Source organism: Aptenodytes forsteri, unplaced genomic scaffold (assembly GCF_000699145.1).
Source record: "Aptenodytes forsteri isolate BGI_AS27 unplaced genomic scaffold, ASM69914v1 Scaffold97, whole genome shotgun sequence".
NCBI lineage: Eukaryota > Metazoa > Chordata > Aves > Sphenisciformes > Spheniscidae > Aptenodytes > Aptenodytes forsteri.
In genome coordinates this window covers 2,338,330-2,351,879 of record NW_008795036.1, presented here as the reverse complement: position 1 = coordinate 2,351,879, position 13,550 = coordinate 2,338,330, and the positions used below count along the sequence as shown (strand labels likewise).

The window sequence follows — 13,550 nt, the reverse complement described above, 5'->3', positions numbered from 1 at the left end:
ATTTTACTGACTGCAAAAGCACCAGATATAGCTGCACAATTTTTTTTATTTCTTCTGCAGGAAAGAATATGCACTTGTATACTCAATGCTAGCACTTTTTGAACCATCTTTGCAAGTATGCAAAAGGCTCCTTAGTGCAGCACAGGCTTAGGGAGATAAGCCCTCTGCTCGTCCTGTTAGGAGGTACCTCCCACCATCCTAGTGAAAGGAGGGGGGAAAGGATGAGAGCAGCAACTGTCCCTGTTTGCTTTCTCTGCACGGCGGTAGCTGGTCCAGTGCCCTTGACTTTCTTGCACACAGACTTCCTTCTCCGTTGCGCAAACAGGATGCAGCTAGTCCCATGCAAACACAAAGGCATCAGAGCCAACAGCTCCCACTCAAGAAAACTAGCAGCAGCACCTATTGCCTACTCACTGTCTGCGAACTCCAGAAACGCTATGAAATGGAGGAACAGACCAAGAAAGCAGGATTACCGCAGATGGCTGAGGCTAAGATGGTATTTTCTTGCTGAGCCAATTATTGTCTTTCATAACACTGATGAGCTAATGGGCTTAACACTGATGAAATAATAGGCTGAGTGTGCTGTAATGCTATCTAAAGACCACTAAAGCTCCAAAACGTAGCCTGCTAGGTAAATGTTCATCTGTTTACCTCCAGCTCCTTTCCGCAGTAGCTGCATTCAGTTGGTCAGACAAAAGCCCTGTGAAGCTGTCATCAGCCAGGACAGCTAACTCACTGCCAGACATCCAGAGGTAGTTTGGATACCTCTGTCAAGCACCCCCACATCACCACCAAATAGCCCTTCTGCCACCCACTTGGTGCTGGTAGCAGGGAAGCCCTGACTCAAGGCATGACATTACTGCAGCGCGCAGGGAGGTTCCTCCCATTGCAGGGGAACTGGCACAGCCCCCCGGGGACAGAACCTGCACCCTGCTCTCCCTCCCCCTCTCACCTAGCTTGCTCACAGCTACACCAGCTGCTTTGAAGTTTTTCACGTGACATCTATTCCAAAGAGGCCTGGGAGCTGCACTAGTTTGGTTACCAAACCTTTGTCAGATTGTGTTGTGCTTTTCCTGAAATACCCTTTTTCCCCACCTCCCATCTTAAATGGGTAAAAATCTCGACCTGTTTCAGTTCAAGGAAGTGTCTGCCAACACTGAAAAAGAGGATCGTATTCACCTCCGGGGCATCTGAGACAGATTTTTTCCTGATTCTTCAATAATTGGGAGAATTTTTGAAAGCCACAGTGAGGTGAGTTCCCTTTCTTTGTCCAGCATTGCCAGTTGTACTCGCATGCAATATCTACTACCACGTCCAGGTAAAGCTTCTGCCTCAACAAATGATTTTTGAGTAGGTTTTCGTTAGCTTCTCTGCCCCACCAGTAAAGTATCAGGAAATCTAATAGTGCAAAATGTTAGAATGACATGGTGTAATCCTTCTTTTCTTTCCTTCATTGAAGTGTTATCCTTCATCAAGGCAGACAAATACTCTTATCCTTTTCCTTGGTCAAAACTGTAGATCTACTATATCTCCTTGTGTTAGTAGGCCAATTTCTTGTCATATGTGCATAAATACATAACTAAAGATAACACTAGTGATTTCACTGTGGGTTGTTGCAGATACAGTATTACTTTCATTTCAGTTGTTGTAATTCAGCAACATTTCTGCCTACTGCACCTCCTGTTTAAGCCTCTTATTTTCTCAGCCGTTACCAAAACGGCAGTGTTACACTGATGGCTTCTCAGTCGCTGGGAGCCTGTTTTCTCCGAGCTGATGTTACACAACAAGCCTTGTCTCCAAGACATAAAAAGATGCTAATTATGAATCTTCATTAATGAGTCTTTATTATACTCTTAGCGAACAAAAACCCAGGAAATTTACCCTAATGAAGCGACGTTACTCTGTAACCCCTGCGTGGGGTTTACTTGCACTGGGTATTTCAAGACAGCATCTACAGGCACTGTGTCTTCAGCAGGATTTTGTACCGGACTGCCTGCCACTGGGAAAAAACACATTAAGGTACGCAGAAGTGATAACATGACCTTTGTGGAGTTTTTCAACAATTCTGAGCTGATACAACCGAAAATCATGTCATTTTGCTCATCAAAACACAGCCCATCTGTTTCTGTGTAATTATTCTCATATTTTATTTAGTACAGCAACCATAACAATAGGCTCTGCAGGTGTTGCCGTAATACAGGTTATCACGATTGTATTTTGATCTAGTAATTTTGGATATGTCTTGTCTGTTCTTGTATCAAATTGACTTCCAAACCTGTATATGATGTGTGATGTTTATAGCCTTAATCTTCCATGTACTTCCTCTCTGTAAAACAAATTTTTATTAGTTATAGTTTCAGATTACTCCCTACAGTCAAAAGCATACGTATTATTTAGGTATATACTTTCAATCATGATAATGTAGTTTTCTGCTGTTACTGTGGTTTTGCCTACTATTTTTTTCCATTTTTTTTAATCCATCTATTTATTATTTATCTCCCTAGATGTTTAACATTTCTTAATTTCGTTCTATGTATATCTCTTCTCTTTTAGTAAGTTTAAGCTCTTTTGATGTAGAAATGTTTAAGACTGGCTAGATCCTCAGAAGAAATTGCTTCTCTCGGTACCTGAATCAAAGTATTAATAAAATAATGCCTCCAATAGTACATGATTTCCACAAGGGCCATTGTTGCTGTTGATTATTAATAGGAGATAATTATTGCGTTTTCTCACATTCACATGTTTGTATAAGTCCTTTGGGATGTATAGGTGCCATAATATTATGTTACTGAATCAGGAAAATAAATCAAATTACAGGTTGTAGGCCAAGAAATCTTTTTTTTGGTTTAACTTTGTTGTTTCTATCCCTTTAAGTTTAGTTGCCATATTCAGCAGATATTTTACCTTTTACATCACTGATTAAATTAAGAGGCAAATTAATTTAAGGGCTCTGACTGCTCTTGATTGTCAGCAATTTGGATGCTTATTAAGTGGTTTAAAGTATATTTAATTAAAGATGTATTGCTTCACATCCAATAGTAAAACATTTAGCATTTCTGTCTTCTTAAATTTATTTAAGTACTATCACTTTTTCTGTAGTTCAAGAAGAAGAGTTTCAAAGGCTGTATGCATAATTTCCTCATTCTGAAAGAATGACTAACCACTAATTGCACTGAATATACTGTTCCTCTTGCCTATCTTTTATAATTAGAAAAATGAATTGGCCCTTACAAAGTGTTATGTCTTTGCTTGTTCCTAATAAAAATATTATGTCCCCACTCACTATCTATTTCAAAGGTTAAGAAAGACTGCTGACCAGAGGAGGGATCAGTTAGTCAATGCTAGAGATGGGTCTGGACTTTAGGCATCAAGCTAAGTCACACACTGCTCTGAAGCCTTTTTTTTTCTGTTCATTCTTTCCCAAATTAAAAACCTATTCTAGAACAACAGCAATCAGCCTTTTTCATGTCTTCCAAAATAGTCCAGAAGTTGTAGCCGCATAAACAAAAGCAGCCATAATACAGAAGGCCACATAAACTCCTGTTTCTTGTGACAAAGCATGAGTTTATTGTGCTTTCCCCTTCTCCAACACCTTTAGGAAAGTTAAACCATTATCCCCTGCCTTCACCTTCCCCACAAATCCTTTGGCTGTAACTACCGGGGAGGGGGAGGAGGTGTAAGAGGTGAAAACAAACACCATGACATTTCTTCGAAGGCTTTTGGTGAGGAAGAAGATAGCATGCAGCAAGTCAGAAGGTGTGGCCGTCGAAGGCTTTTGGTGAGGAAGAAGATAGCACGCAGCAAGTCAGAAGGTGTGGCCGCGCCAGCCCCATTTTAAACCCGGAAGGAAAATATTGGCAGTTGTAGATATTTTTCACTTTTTTATAGAACTATTTATTTGGGAATAGAAAGAAGAGATCACGGGCCCAACATGAGTTAAAAAAATTATCAGTGACTTCTCCCTCCTTGTTTTTGAAGCTGAGTTATTACAAAGTAATGGGATATGCTGAGAATGATCAGGACGCAAGGATTTGGACATCCTTCCCAAAAGAGGCTGGCCTCTTTTACCTTCAGTAAAAGGAATTTGGGGTTTGATGTTTAAAGAAGTGAAAGCAGAACTGGAGATTTCTGCAGGTGATTTCTGTGGAGATGAATTAACCTCCTGGGGTTTATTTGCTTGTTTACTAAGGTCACCTAGGCCTCCTGTTGAATCAATGGACAACCACATCTACCTCAGGTCTCCCCGTTCCCGGGACGAGGAGGAGTTGGTTGAGGATCCTGACTATTTCAGGGTAGGGATCTACAAATTTGTCTTCTGCTGCCTGGTATCGCACCAAGCCCCACTCGCTGTGTTTTCAGGATGCAAGACAGAGGCGAGAAGGGCAATGTTTGGACATATTTCTTCCCCTACGCTTGGCTGGTCGGAGCATGCAGGCAGACGTGTTAGGCTAAGCAATAATGGAGTCAGTGGAGTTTTCCTTGCTGGGCGGGAAGGGCTGCAGGTGGGTGCCACCACTGTTTGCCTGTGCGAGAAGATACTTTTCTTTTTTTTTAAAGTTGCAGTGGGCGCAGGTGCCCAGGCGGCAGCAGGAGCTGAGGGGCGGCCTCTGAGAGGAGAGGCCGCAGCTGCCCTGTGCCAGACACGGACACAGCTGATTCCAGCTGGTTCCAACAGACCCACGGCAGGGCACAGCTGAGCCCCGCAGCCAAGATGGTGGTGCCTTGGGTAAAGCCTGTGTAAGAAAGGGCAGAAAATGCTGGGCAAGCAAAGGAGGAGGGAAAAAAGAAGAGTTGAGAAAGAGCAGAGGAAAGAGCAAGGTCAGAGGAGGAGGAGGAGGAGCTCCATGGCAGAGCACATACTGCCTGAGCCCATGGAGGACCCACCCGGGAGCAGAGGAAAAGCAGGAGAGGGAGGGCACGGCCAAGAGGCTTATCTGTGTGCCGACCGTAACCCCCTCCTGTGCCACCCCTTACCTTGCTGAAGGGACAGAGTGCAACCTGCGACGATAACAAGGGGGAGGAGAGGAGCCTGGAGTGACATTGAGCCAGGGAAAGGGGAGAGAAAAGGTGAATTTTAATGTTCATCTTCTTGCTCCCCAATACCCCAATCGGTAATTAACTGGCCATAAATTAATTTCCCCAAATCAAGTCTGTTTTGCCCATGAGGGTAATTGACAAGTGATCTCCCTGTCTTTATCTCGACCCACAAGCTTTCTTGTTGCTGTTTTTCCTGTTTCCTCCTCCCATTTCACTGGGGAAGGGAGGACTGAGCAAGTGGCTCAGTGGGAGCTTGGCTACCAGCCAGGGCCACCCACCACAAGCCCAGCAAAACACAAGTTGTTTGTAAGCTTTGGGCTTAAGACCAAAGACAAACAACAACAACAACAAAAACAAGTAAAACTTAAGACCAAAGACAAACAACAACAACAAAAACAAGTAAAGGAATTTAAGGCTGTCAGTCTCTGTATTCACTTTGCATCACTGGCATGGGTTGTCTGTGCTTCCTCTCCATGCCTGTGCACTGAACTTCACATCAGAAAGTTAGGAGACTTTCCGTTTTAAATTGGCTTAGTACTTTGCCCATCTATAAAATGACAGCTTCTGTGAGACTGATTACACAGTTCTCCGAGTAAGAAAGCCTATTTGATCTTTTGCAAAGTCAGTGAGACCTTGAGCTGCTCAGGCTTTGCACAGCAGTTTATAAGAGCACTGTTTCTAGAAGCTCACTGGAAAGATAATGCGTTTTAATCTGCAGCTCATACCCAGGTTAATAAACACAAAGTAAGGTATACACCATCCAAAGTGAACAACTTCCATGTATCTGCCTAAATCCTTTTCTCGTCGAATAGAAGGCATATTGTTCTTAAAGCTGTTCAATATTTGTTTAATTCTTACTTAAGAAACCCTTTTTCTGTGAGAATCTAGTCATTCTTTCCTCAGCTCCTTTATTGTCTTGCCTGAAGGTGTACGTATGTACAACACAAGCTTCAGAAGCTAATACAAAACACCCTACAAAAGACAGACTTGTAAAGAATGATGGAAATGGCTACAAAAGAAACAAAGCAGGCATAATAAAAGCATTCTTAAAATAAAAAATCAGCATTTATTATGAGATTACAATACATGCCAAAATAAAAGTGTCTTTCAAACCACCGAGTATGTTTATGAATTGTATTTACAGGTTTTTCCTCCCATTTTAAAACTAGAATTTGTTTTTGTATTTGCGAACATTGTTAAAAAGAAGTATTTAAAAAACATGATTCAAGAACAGATGCATACAATGAGGAAAAGGGAACCCCGGCTGAAATGAAGCCATTCCAGCATAAGTCAAGAGCAGAGAATGCATTAGGGTTGAAAATTTAAATACGTCCTACTTAAACTGAGAGGGTAAAATTTTGTAAAAACAAGAACAGATCACCTAAAAAACTAACAATGCAAGCCTTTTTTCTTTTTACAGTATCACATCAAAGTTACACAGAAGACCCCAGTGATCACTAGGGAATCTGCCACAGTCTAGTTTTTCCAATCCGATTAAGTCCATACTTCGTGGAATAATATGTCCTCCGTCTGCTGCAGGCCGAAAGTAAATGCGGTCAAACCTCATCTTGCACTTGTACACTGCATCCAGGTTGGTATTGGAGTGGGTGTCCCAAGTATAGCGGCAGTGTTGAGGTTTACCCAAAAACTCCCAGATATCCGTAATGTTGTTCGGTAAGTTACCTAGTTTAGTAACCTGAAAACAGAAGGAGGGGAAAAGTCCACAAGATACTGAATTCACAAATTTTACCTTCAAAAACAGAACTGAGTTATGTGTGACAATATCACTTTTTTCTGCAAAACATGAGTTGTTAAAGATATCAGAGACGTTTCTAAATTGTGGTATTTCTCAGGATACTCTAAAGCATGACCAATTCCTGTAGTACTTTCTAAATCCAAAACATGTTACAAAATAAACATTCAGCTTCGAAATTTTGAGGTATGGGGGTCAACACCATGTTCTCTGAAACAATGTCGTTCCTTCACCGTGTAATGGAATTTCACGGTAGGGAAAGATAAAACACTGACCTTTTAGTAATAATACACAAATTTCACTTTTAATATCAGCAGCCAAAAAGGACTTCTAATTTTGAATGTCCCAATGATGGGGGATTAATTTTAAACTCCCAAGATCCATTTCTCCAGAGCACCCTCTTCTTTCATTGATTCTACAAGCATTAACTCTCTGAGAATCGGAGAGTTGAGCAAGTAAAGATCAGGTTCTCAAAAGAGAAGATACTTTTGAAGTCGAAACTTCATTGACTATCCCTGCATCTTCTCAGATACAAATACTGCCAATAAAGCATTTTGTTATTGAGGGGTGGGGGGGAAGCTCTTCATATACATCACCTCAGCTATAGCAATGCCTCAGCATAGCAATGCCACAGCTTCTATTTAGTCACGCTTCCACTTTTTAAAAATAAATGTTGCGTATCTCTGTTCTGCCTAAGCAGGTCATTTTTCATAAAGACAACAGAAAAGCCTAAGAAGATTTTGTCAGAATACCTTCTCAAAATAACAAGGTTGCTTATTTCTATTTACCTCACTGTCTCTGAGGTTTGTATCCCCTCCAAATATAACAGTGTGGGACTCAGACTCCTTCTGCATTTTGTTTAACACTATTTGCAATTGCTTCATACGCTCCTTAGAGTGATTTTTAGTGCTCTCCAGATGAGAGGTCATAAGGCAAAGTTCATTACCAGATATGCTCACCTGTGCATGAAACAAAGAGGCAATGTTATTATCCACACCATGATAAGAAGTTAGTTCAAAGACACAATCTAATCACAAAGTAAATTACTGAATGACAGGGCTCTGGTTAATATTAGTTTTACATTGAGGAAAAGTGGCTTACAGGAGGGTAACAGGCTTTTAGTTTCGTTTTCAGAGGTTATGAGACTTGAAAACAAAGTACGGCCAGTAACTTACATAAAAGATTAAAATTTGTTAGTATCAAATGCAACTGGGTTTGTATGTTTGGACAGGAAGTTTTTCTGCTGTTTGAGATTGTCACAGAGTAAAGCCAGTCCAGCCTTTCCTGGTTTTTTTTTTGTTTTGAAGGCAGAAATACAGCTGTTTAGTACATCTGATTCACTCACATACACAACCAAAAGGTTCCTCATCATGGAGGTTGTTGGAAAAGGTATTATCTCATGTTTCAGTAGCTTCACTCTTGGTTTCTTCAACATTATGGCAGTGAAATAGCCACCTATGTTACCTAAAGAGGAACAGGGAAAGAAATGGTCGAGGATATCTTCTGCCATGCCATAAGGAAGTTAAGCTTCTGAAAGAGACCTTTTTACCATGACCTGGGAGAATCACGTTAATTTGTAAGATGTACAAAGTCATTAGTTAAAAGTTTCATAATAGCAGTGTGAATTTTTCAGATTTTTTAAATGCAAATATTTAAGAAATGACTTATCTATGGCACTTTTTTGGCTACCCTTGCTATCAGTCTTTCCAAATGCTTAAAAAATACAAAGGAAACCACCAGGCAAGCAAGCTTTTCACATACATAATTTGCATCAAACTATATCTTGATACCAAAACACAGAAAGTAATTTAAGTGCTTCCCCTTCTTCACTTTACTCTTTTCATTCCTACAAATGGTCAGGGATTTTGGCAAGGGAGACAGAATAAAACTGAACTTACTTTTTCCAGTTTCTGTTTTTAGAAACTGAGGGTTACTTCTTACCTGGAATAATAGTGTAACTGCTTGCTCCCATCTGTAGAAGACAGAGATGTGGTGGGATGACTTCTTGTAGAAACACAACATCTGGACTGTATCTGAAATCGGCAAGACAAGATTTTAAATTAACTGCTGAAAGGTAATACTGTTACACTCTGAGGCCAAATGGAACAGGGTCAGGGACTTCAGGCGCGCCTTGTCCTCGTCTTCCCAGGTATTGTAAGAATCTGTTTTTTAAAAAAAGAAAAAACTCTCTCCATCATATTTAGTAGCATGTAGACACATCACCATTGTTAAAAGGGACGAAACAATGATTATTATGGACATGGAACTGACATGATAATAAAATGCATTACTTCCTTATACCTTGATCTTGCAAACATTTGCACAGGTTTCATATACTACATACACGAGGAATTCAACTTAAGAGCTGCAAAGAAGCTTGGAACACCTTCTGCAACATCCAAGTTCTCCCGGAGATTCCAACCGCCACCTCATTCCCTTACAACAGATGCCCTCAGGTAACCTGCCATTCATTTTCTCCGGTCTCATCAATGTCAAGCTCTTTTATTTCTTAGAGCTGTGCAATCAATAACAGTTCATGTGGGGCAGCACTCCTGAAAATGCTGATTTAGGCATGACTTTACAGCTGTCCCTATTTTTGCTACACTGCTGAATAGCCCTGCTCTAAGCAGGTGAAGGACAAACCTAAGGCCTTATTTACAGAAGAAAAATATTGTCACCCCAGATTAACAAAATCAAGTGAAAGTTGATTTAGTTAAGGGGTTTCTGCTGTTTTAAGAGGAACTTAAATTATCACTTGTCTAAATCATTTAATTTACACTGATAAGTTACTGTATTAAGATAAATCAATTTATGTAATTGTTAAATCGCTCATAAATATATTCATGGGAGGCTTCCACTGGTGGAACTATAAAAGGTACTCACAGATTCTATTGCTTTTATCTTACCTTGCACATTTTCTTTTTTGATAGACAAGTAACAGTAATGGCAAGAGAGCCGCTTTTCACATTTCACTAAAAAATCTTTTTTGCTGTTTCAAACAGTTTGCTCTAGTGTGAAGTTATTCATACTACTGGAATGAGACAAACAAGCTTCTTGCAGTTTTACCCTTCTCTCATGTACAGGATGGAAGTATGAAGTATGCTTTTGATGTATGACTGCAACTTGAACAGTATTGTTCATTATAAAAAAGCTTCTTAAAGTAGCCATCGCAAAATATTTAACCTTTGGAATGCTGCATAGGTTCACACCTCTTCCAACCAGTATATCAACTTTTATTTAGCATTTATAAAGTGATTGTATTGTTACATCTAACGTTAAGATAATTTGGGCATGAAGATTTGTAAATATCTAAAACAAGAAGCTTGTTTTTTCCTTTAAAGCTGGGTACATGACAATACAAAGATGAAGCTATACTTACAATGCCAGGTAAGAACAGATTCCTCTAGCTCGTTCTTTTAGATTTCCTAGATCCAGCCCATCAATGTTCCAGGTTATCAGTGAGAAGCTGCTGTCATCTTCTTGTTGCCTTGAGTCTGTACTATTGACACTTGCATTACTAGTAGTTGCATCTGCTGTGAGGTCGATACTAAAGAGAGAGTTTACCTGTTTGTCAACATGCATACTACTATTCTTCCTGCAATTACCTCCCTTATCTTCTAAAGGAAAATGTTTTAGACCCATCACAACTTACAGGTGGCCATCTAAAACTTTCCCAACAAATAAGTTAACATGTATTGATCTCGGCATAATTTAAAAGCACAGTAACGAAAACATACAGACTTCAGCCATACAGAGCCTCAGTACGCAGGCAAGTAAGTGGTTTTTCCTCCTCCTTATAGACACAAAGTAACATTTACCATTCTGATTTAAGTTAATCAGACGGTGACCAGTGTAGTCCCAAAGCACTTGAGCAATCCAACTCTTTCCCCATGCTAGAGGCAGGCTGTGTACATTAGTTTTTCAAACACTTTCCAGCATATTAGAAACAAAGAACTGCAGCCAGGACTTGCTTTTATGTGCCCATCTTTGTAGTACAGCTGAGATTCTTCCAATTGCCAAACCCCCTAGGGAGGTACATGTGCAAACTCACTCTGTGACAAATTGATAGTCATTTTCTTTGGGAATATTCACCCCAAATCCCACCTCAAAAACACAGGCCTTGTCTACTCTGTTGATTTGATAAAGGCTAAACAACACTGTCAAAGTTTGAGTGCCCAGCGTAGTAACTGTTTGGGGACTGTGTTACTAAAGAAAATCAGACTCTACCTGCTAACACATGGTTGTACTGGTTTTGGCTGGGATAGAGTTAATTTTCTTCATGGTAGCTAGTATGGGGCTGTGGTTTGGATTTGTGCTGAAAACAGTGTTGATAATACAGGGATGTTTTCATTATTGCTGAGCAGTGCTTGCACAGAGTCAAGGACTTTGCTGCTGCTGCTAACCCCACCCCACCAGCGAGTAGGCTGGGGGGGCACAAGAAGTTGGGAGGGGACACAGCTGGGACAGCTGACCCCAACTGACTTAAGGGATATTCCATACCATATGACGTCATGCTCAGCAATAAAACTGGGGGAAAGAAGGAGGAAGGGGGAATGTTCAGGGTTACAGCGTTTGTCATCCCGAGTAACCGTTCCGCGTGATGGAGCCCTGCTTTCCTGGAGATGACTGAACACCTGCCCACCGATGGGAAGTAGTGAATGAATTCCTTGTTTTGCTTTGCTTGCGTGCACGGCTTTTGCTTTACCTATTAAACTGTCTTTATCTCAACCCATGAGTTTTCTCACTTTTACCCTTCCAATTGTCTCCCGCATCTCACTGCGGAAAAGTGAGCAGGTGGTTGTGTGGGGCTGCTGCCCACCATTTATCTCAACCCATGAGTTTTCTCACTTTTACCCTTCCAATTGTCTCCCGCATCTCACTGCGGAAAAGTGAGCAGGTGGTTGTGTGGGGCTGAGCTGCCCACCAGGGTTAAACCACAACACTGATCCAATGTAAATTCCTGGAGTAAAGGGAAACTCTGTAATAAAATATGTTAAATAGTATAGCTAATACTAGACAAACTGTATTTTGGCAAAGTCGGGATACTAGTTTTATTTTTAAATACAGAATTTGTATGCACACATGAAAATAAGGCCTGGAACAAAAACAAATCTATTCCCTAGAACCTAGTGCTGGTTTTGTACTTGGTGCTGCACAATGTAAGATTGTGCTACCATGCACATGGAATCTAAACTGAACAGAAAAAGAAAAGCAGACAAAGGCGAGGAAGCTAAGGGATATTTAAGTAGGTAAATAACATGGTACGTGCCTCCAATATTTCCATGATGACTTTTTATATTTATACCGTAACCTGAAGGACTATGAGATGAAATATGAAAGTCTGTGTGGTCTGCAGTGATCTTCCCCTGACTGGGAGGTCTCCAAATAGTCCTCCCTCCCAACACATCCTGCATGCCCCAGCTCAAGAAGGAACCCACAGTGCAAAGACAGACAGAGGCTGGAAAAGTAAAAAGTGCTGCCAATTTGATACAGATACATTCTGACTCATCATGGACTACCTAGAGACCAATGCTAATGTTCAGTAGTCTTGCATTTTTTCATACATACATACATACATATCAAGCAGAAACAGGTATGCTATTATCAAATACAGCTTATTCATAACTATAAAGATCATAAGGGCTCTTCTATATAACATGTAAGTCTGTAATAAATAAATCTATAGGAAAAAAGCCTCCCTCAGGACTGTGAATGGCAGGGATCTGTAAAAGTTCCACTCCACATGCAGTTCAATACCCTTGGTATGCCCTACCGGTATGCTGTGAGATCATCAGTGTGTGTAAGACACAGATCTTCAATCTTAACTTCCACAGGTATATTTAACAAGGTGTGCACGTACCTGTCAATTTTATTTATAGAAATACAAATACATGTACATCTAGTATATGACATACGTGCACAGTTTACACATATACAAATGTGCGTGTGTACAGTAAAATCTGCCTATGTATTGCTGCACAAGACAAGGCAATGAAAAGAAAATTACCTTGTCCCTTCTCCGAAAGGCTCACAATCTACTAGCCCAGAGGAAGGCGGCTGAAGCATCCACAGAGAGAAAGCGCAGCCTGCAAGTCTGACAGCCTCTCAAGAGGAGCTGGCTATTCCCCTCCAAGGGGGCAGCCTTGGGAAACAACGAGAACTAGTGTGGAAACATAAATGTGAGGAACGGAAACTGCCTGCCTCACCACATGGCAGCAGAGGTGTGAAGTCAAGCGGAGAGAGGAGCGCTGCTCCCCGGGGCGGGGGACGCTATGACCCGGGAGATGGCTCTCCCCGGGTATGGGGGCCCCTGCACCTTCCAGCCTGCCTCCGGGGAGCTACGGGGAGGGCGGAAGCACCGCTCCCCTCGCCCCCGACCCACCTCCTCCTGTCACACACCCCCCGCCCCGGGGGTCACCTACCAGCTGCCGGGCCCCGCGCAGGCCGGCGGCACCCCGCCTGCCGCCGCCGCCTCATCCTCCTCCTTCTCCATCGGCGGCTCGAAATAAGCATTCAGCGCCCTCTGAAACACAGAGACAGATGGCAGGGAAGGGACCGCCGCCGCCGGGGCAGCCCCGCGCCGCCGCCCCCGGGCGTACCTGCATGTGCAAGTCGTTGCCGACCAAGAAGCTGCGCGCCACCTCCGCGTCGCTGCTGGTGATGGTGGCGAACTCGGAGCACAGCACCCTCCTCCGCTTGGCGAGGTGTAACGCCTCCTCCTCTTCTTCCTCCTCCTCCTCCTCCGCCAGCGGCTCCCCCA

General features: G+C 42.0%; 1 protein-coding gene across 1 annotated transcript; it reads right to left on the bottom strand.

Moving 5' to 3' along the window:
- Window positions 1-6,086: 6,086 nt before the first annotated feature.
- Window positions 6,087-13,548, bottom strand: TDP2 (tyrosyl-DNA phosphodiesterase 2; the record flags this gene model as incomplete). Its single annotated transcript, XM_019471356.1, has 7 exons — window positions 6,087-6,733; window positions 7,579-7,749; window positions 8,136-8,254; window positions 8,732-8,823; window positions 10,170-10,337; window positions 13,213-13,313; window positions 13,390-13,548. Coding segments are annotated over 7 exons (1,092 nt in total), but the record flags the coding sequence as incomplete, so codon positions are not given.
- Window positions 13,549-13,550: the final 2 nt, after the last annotated feature.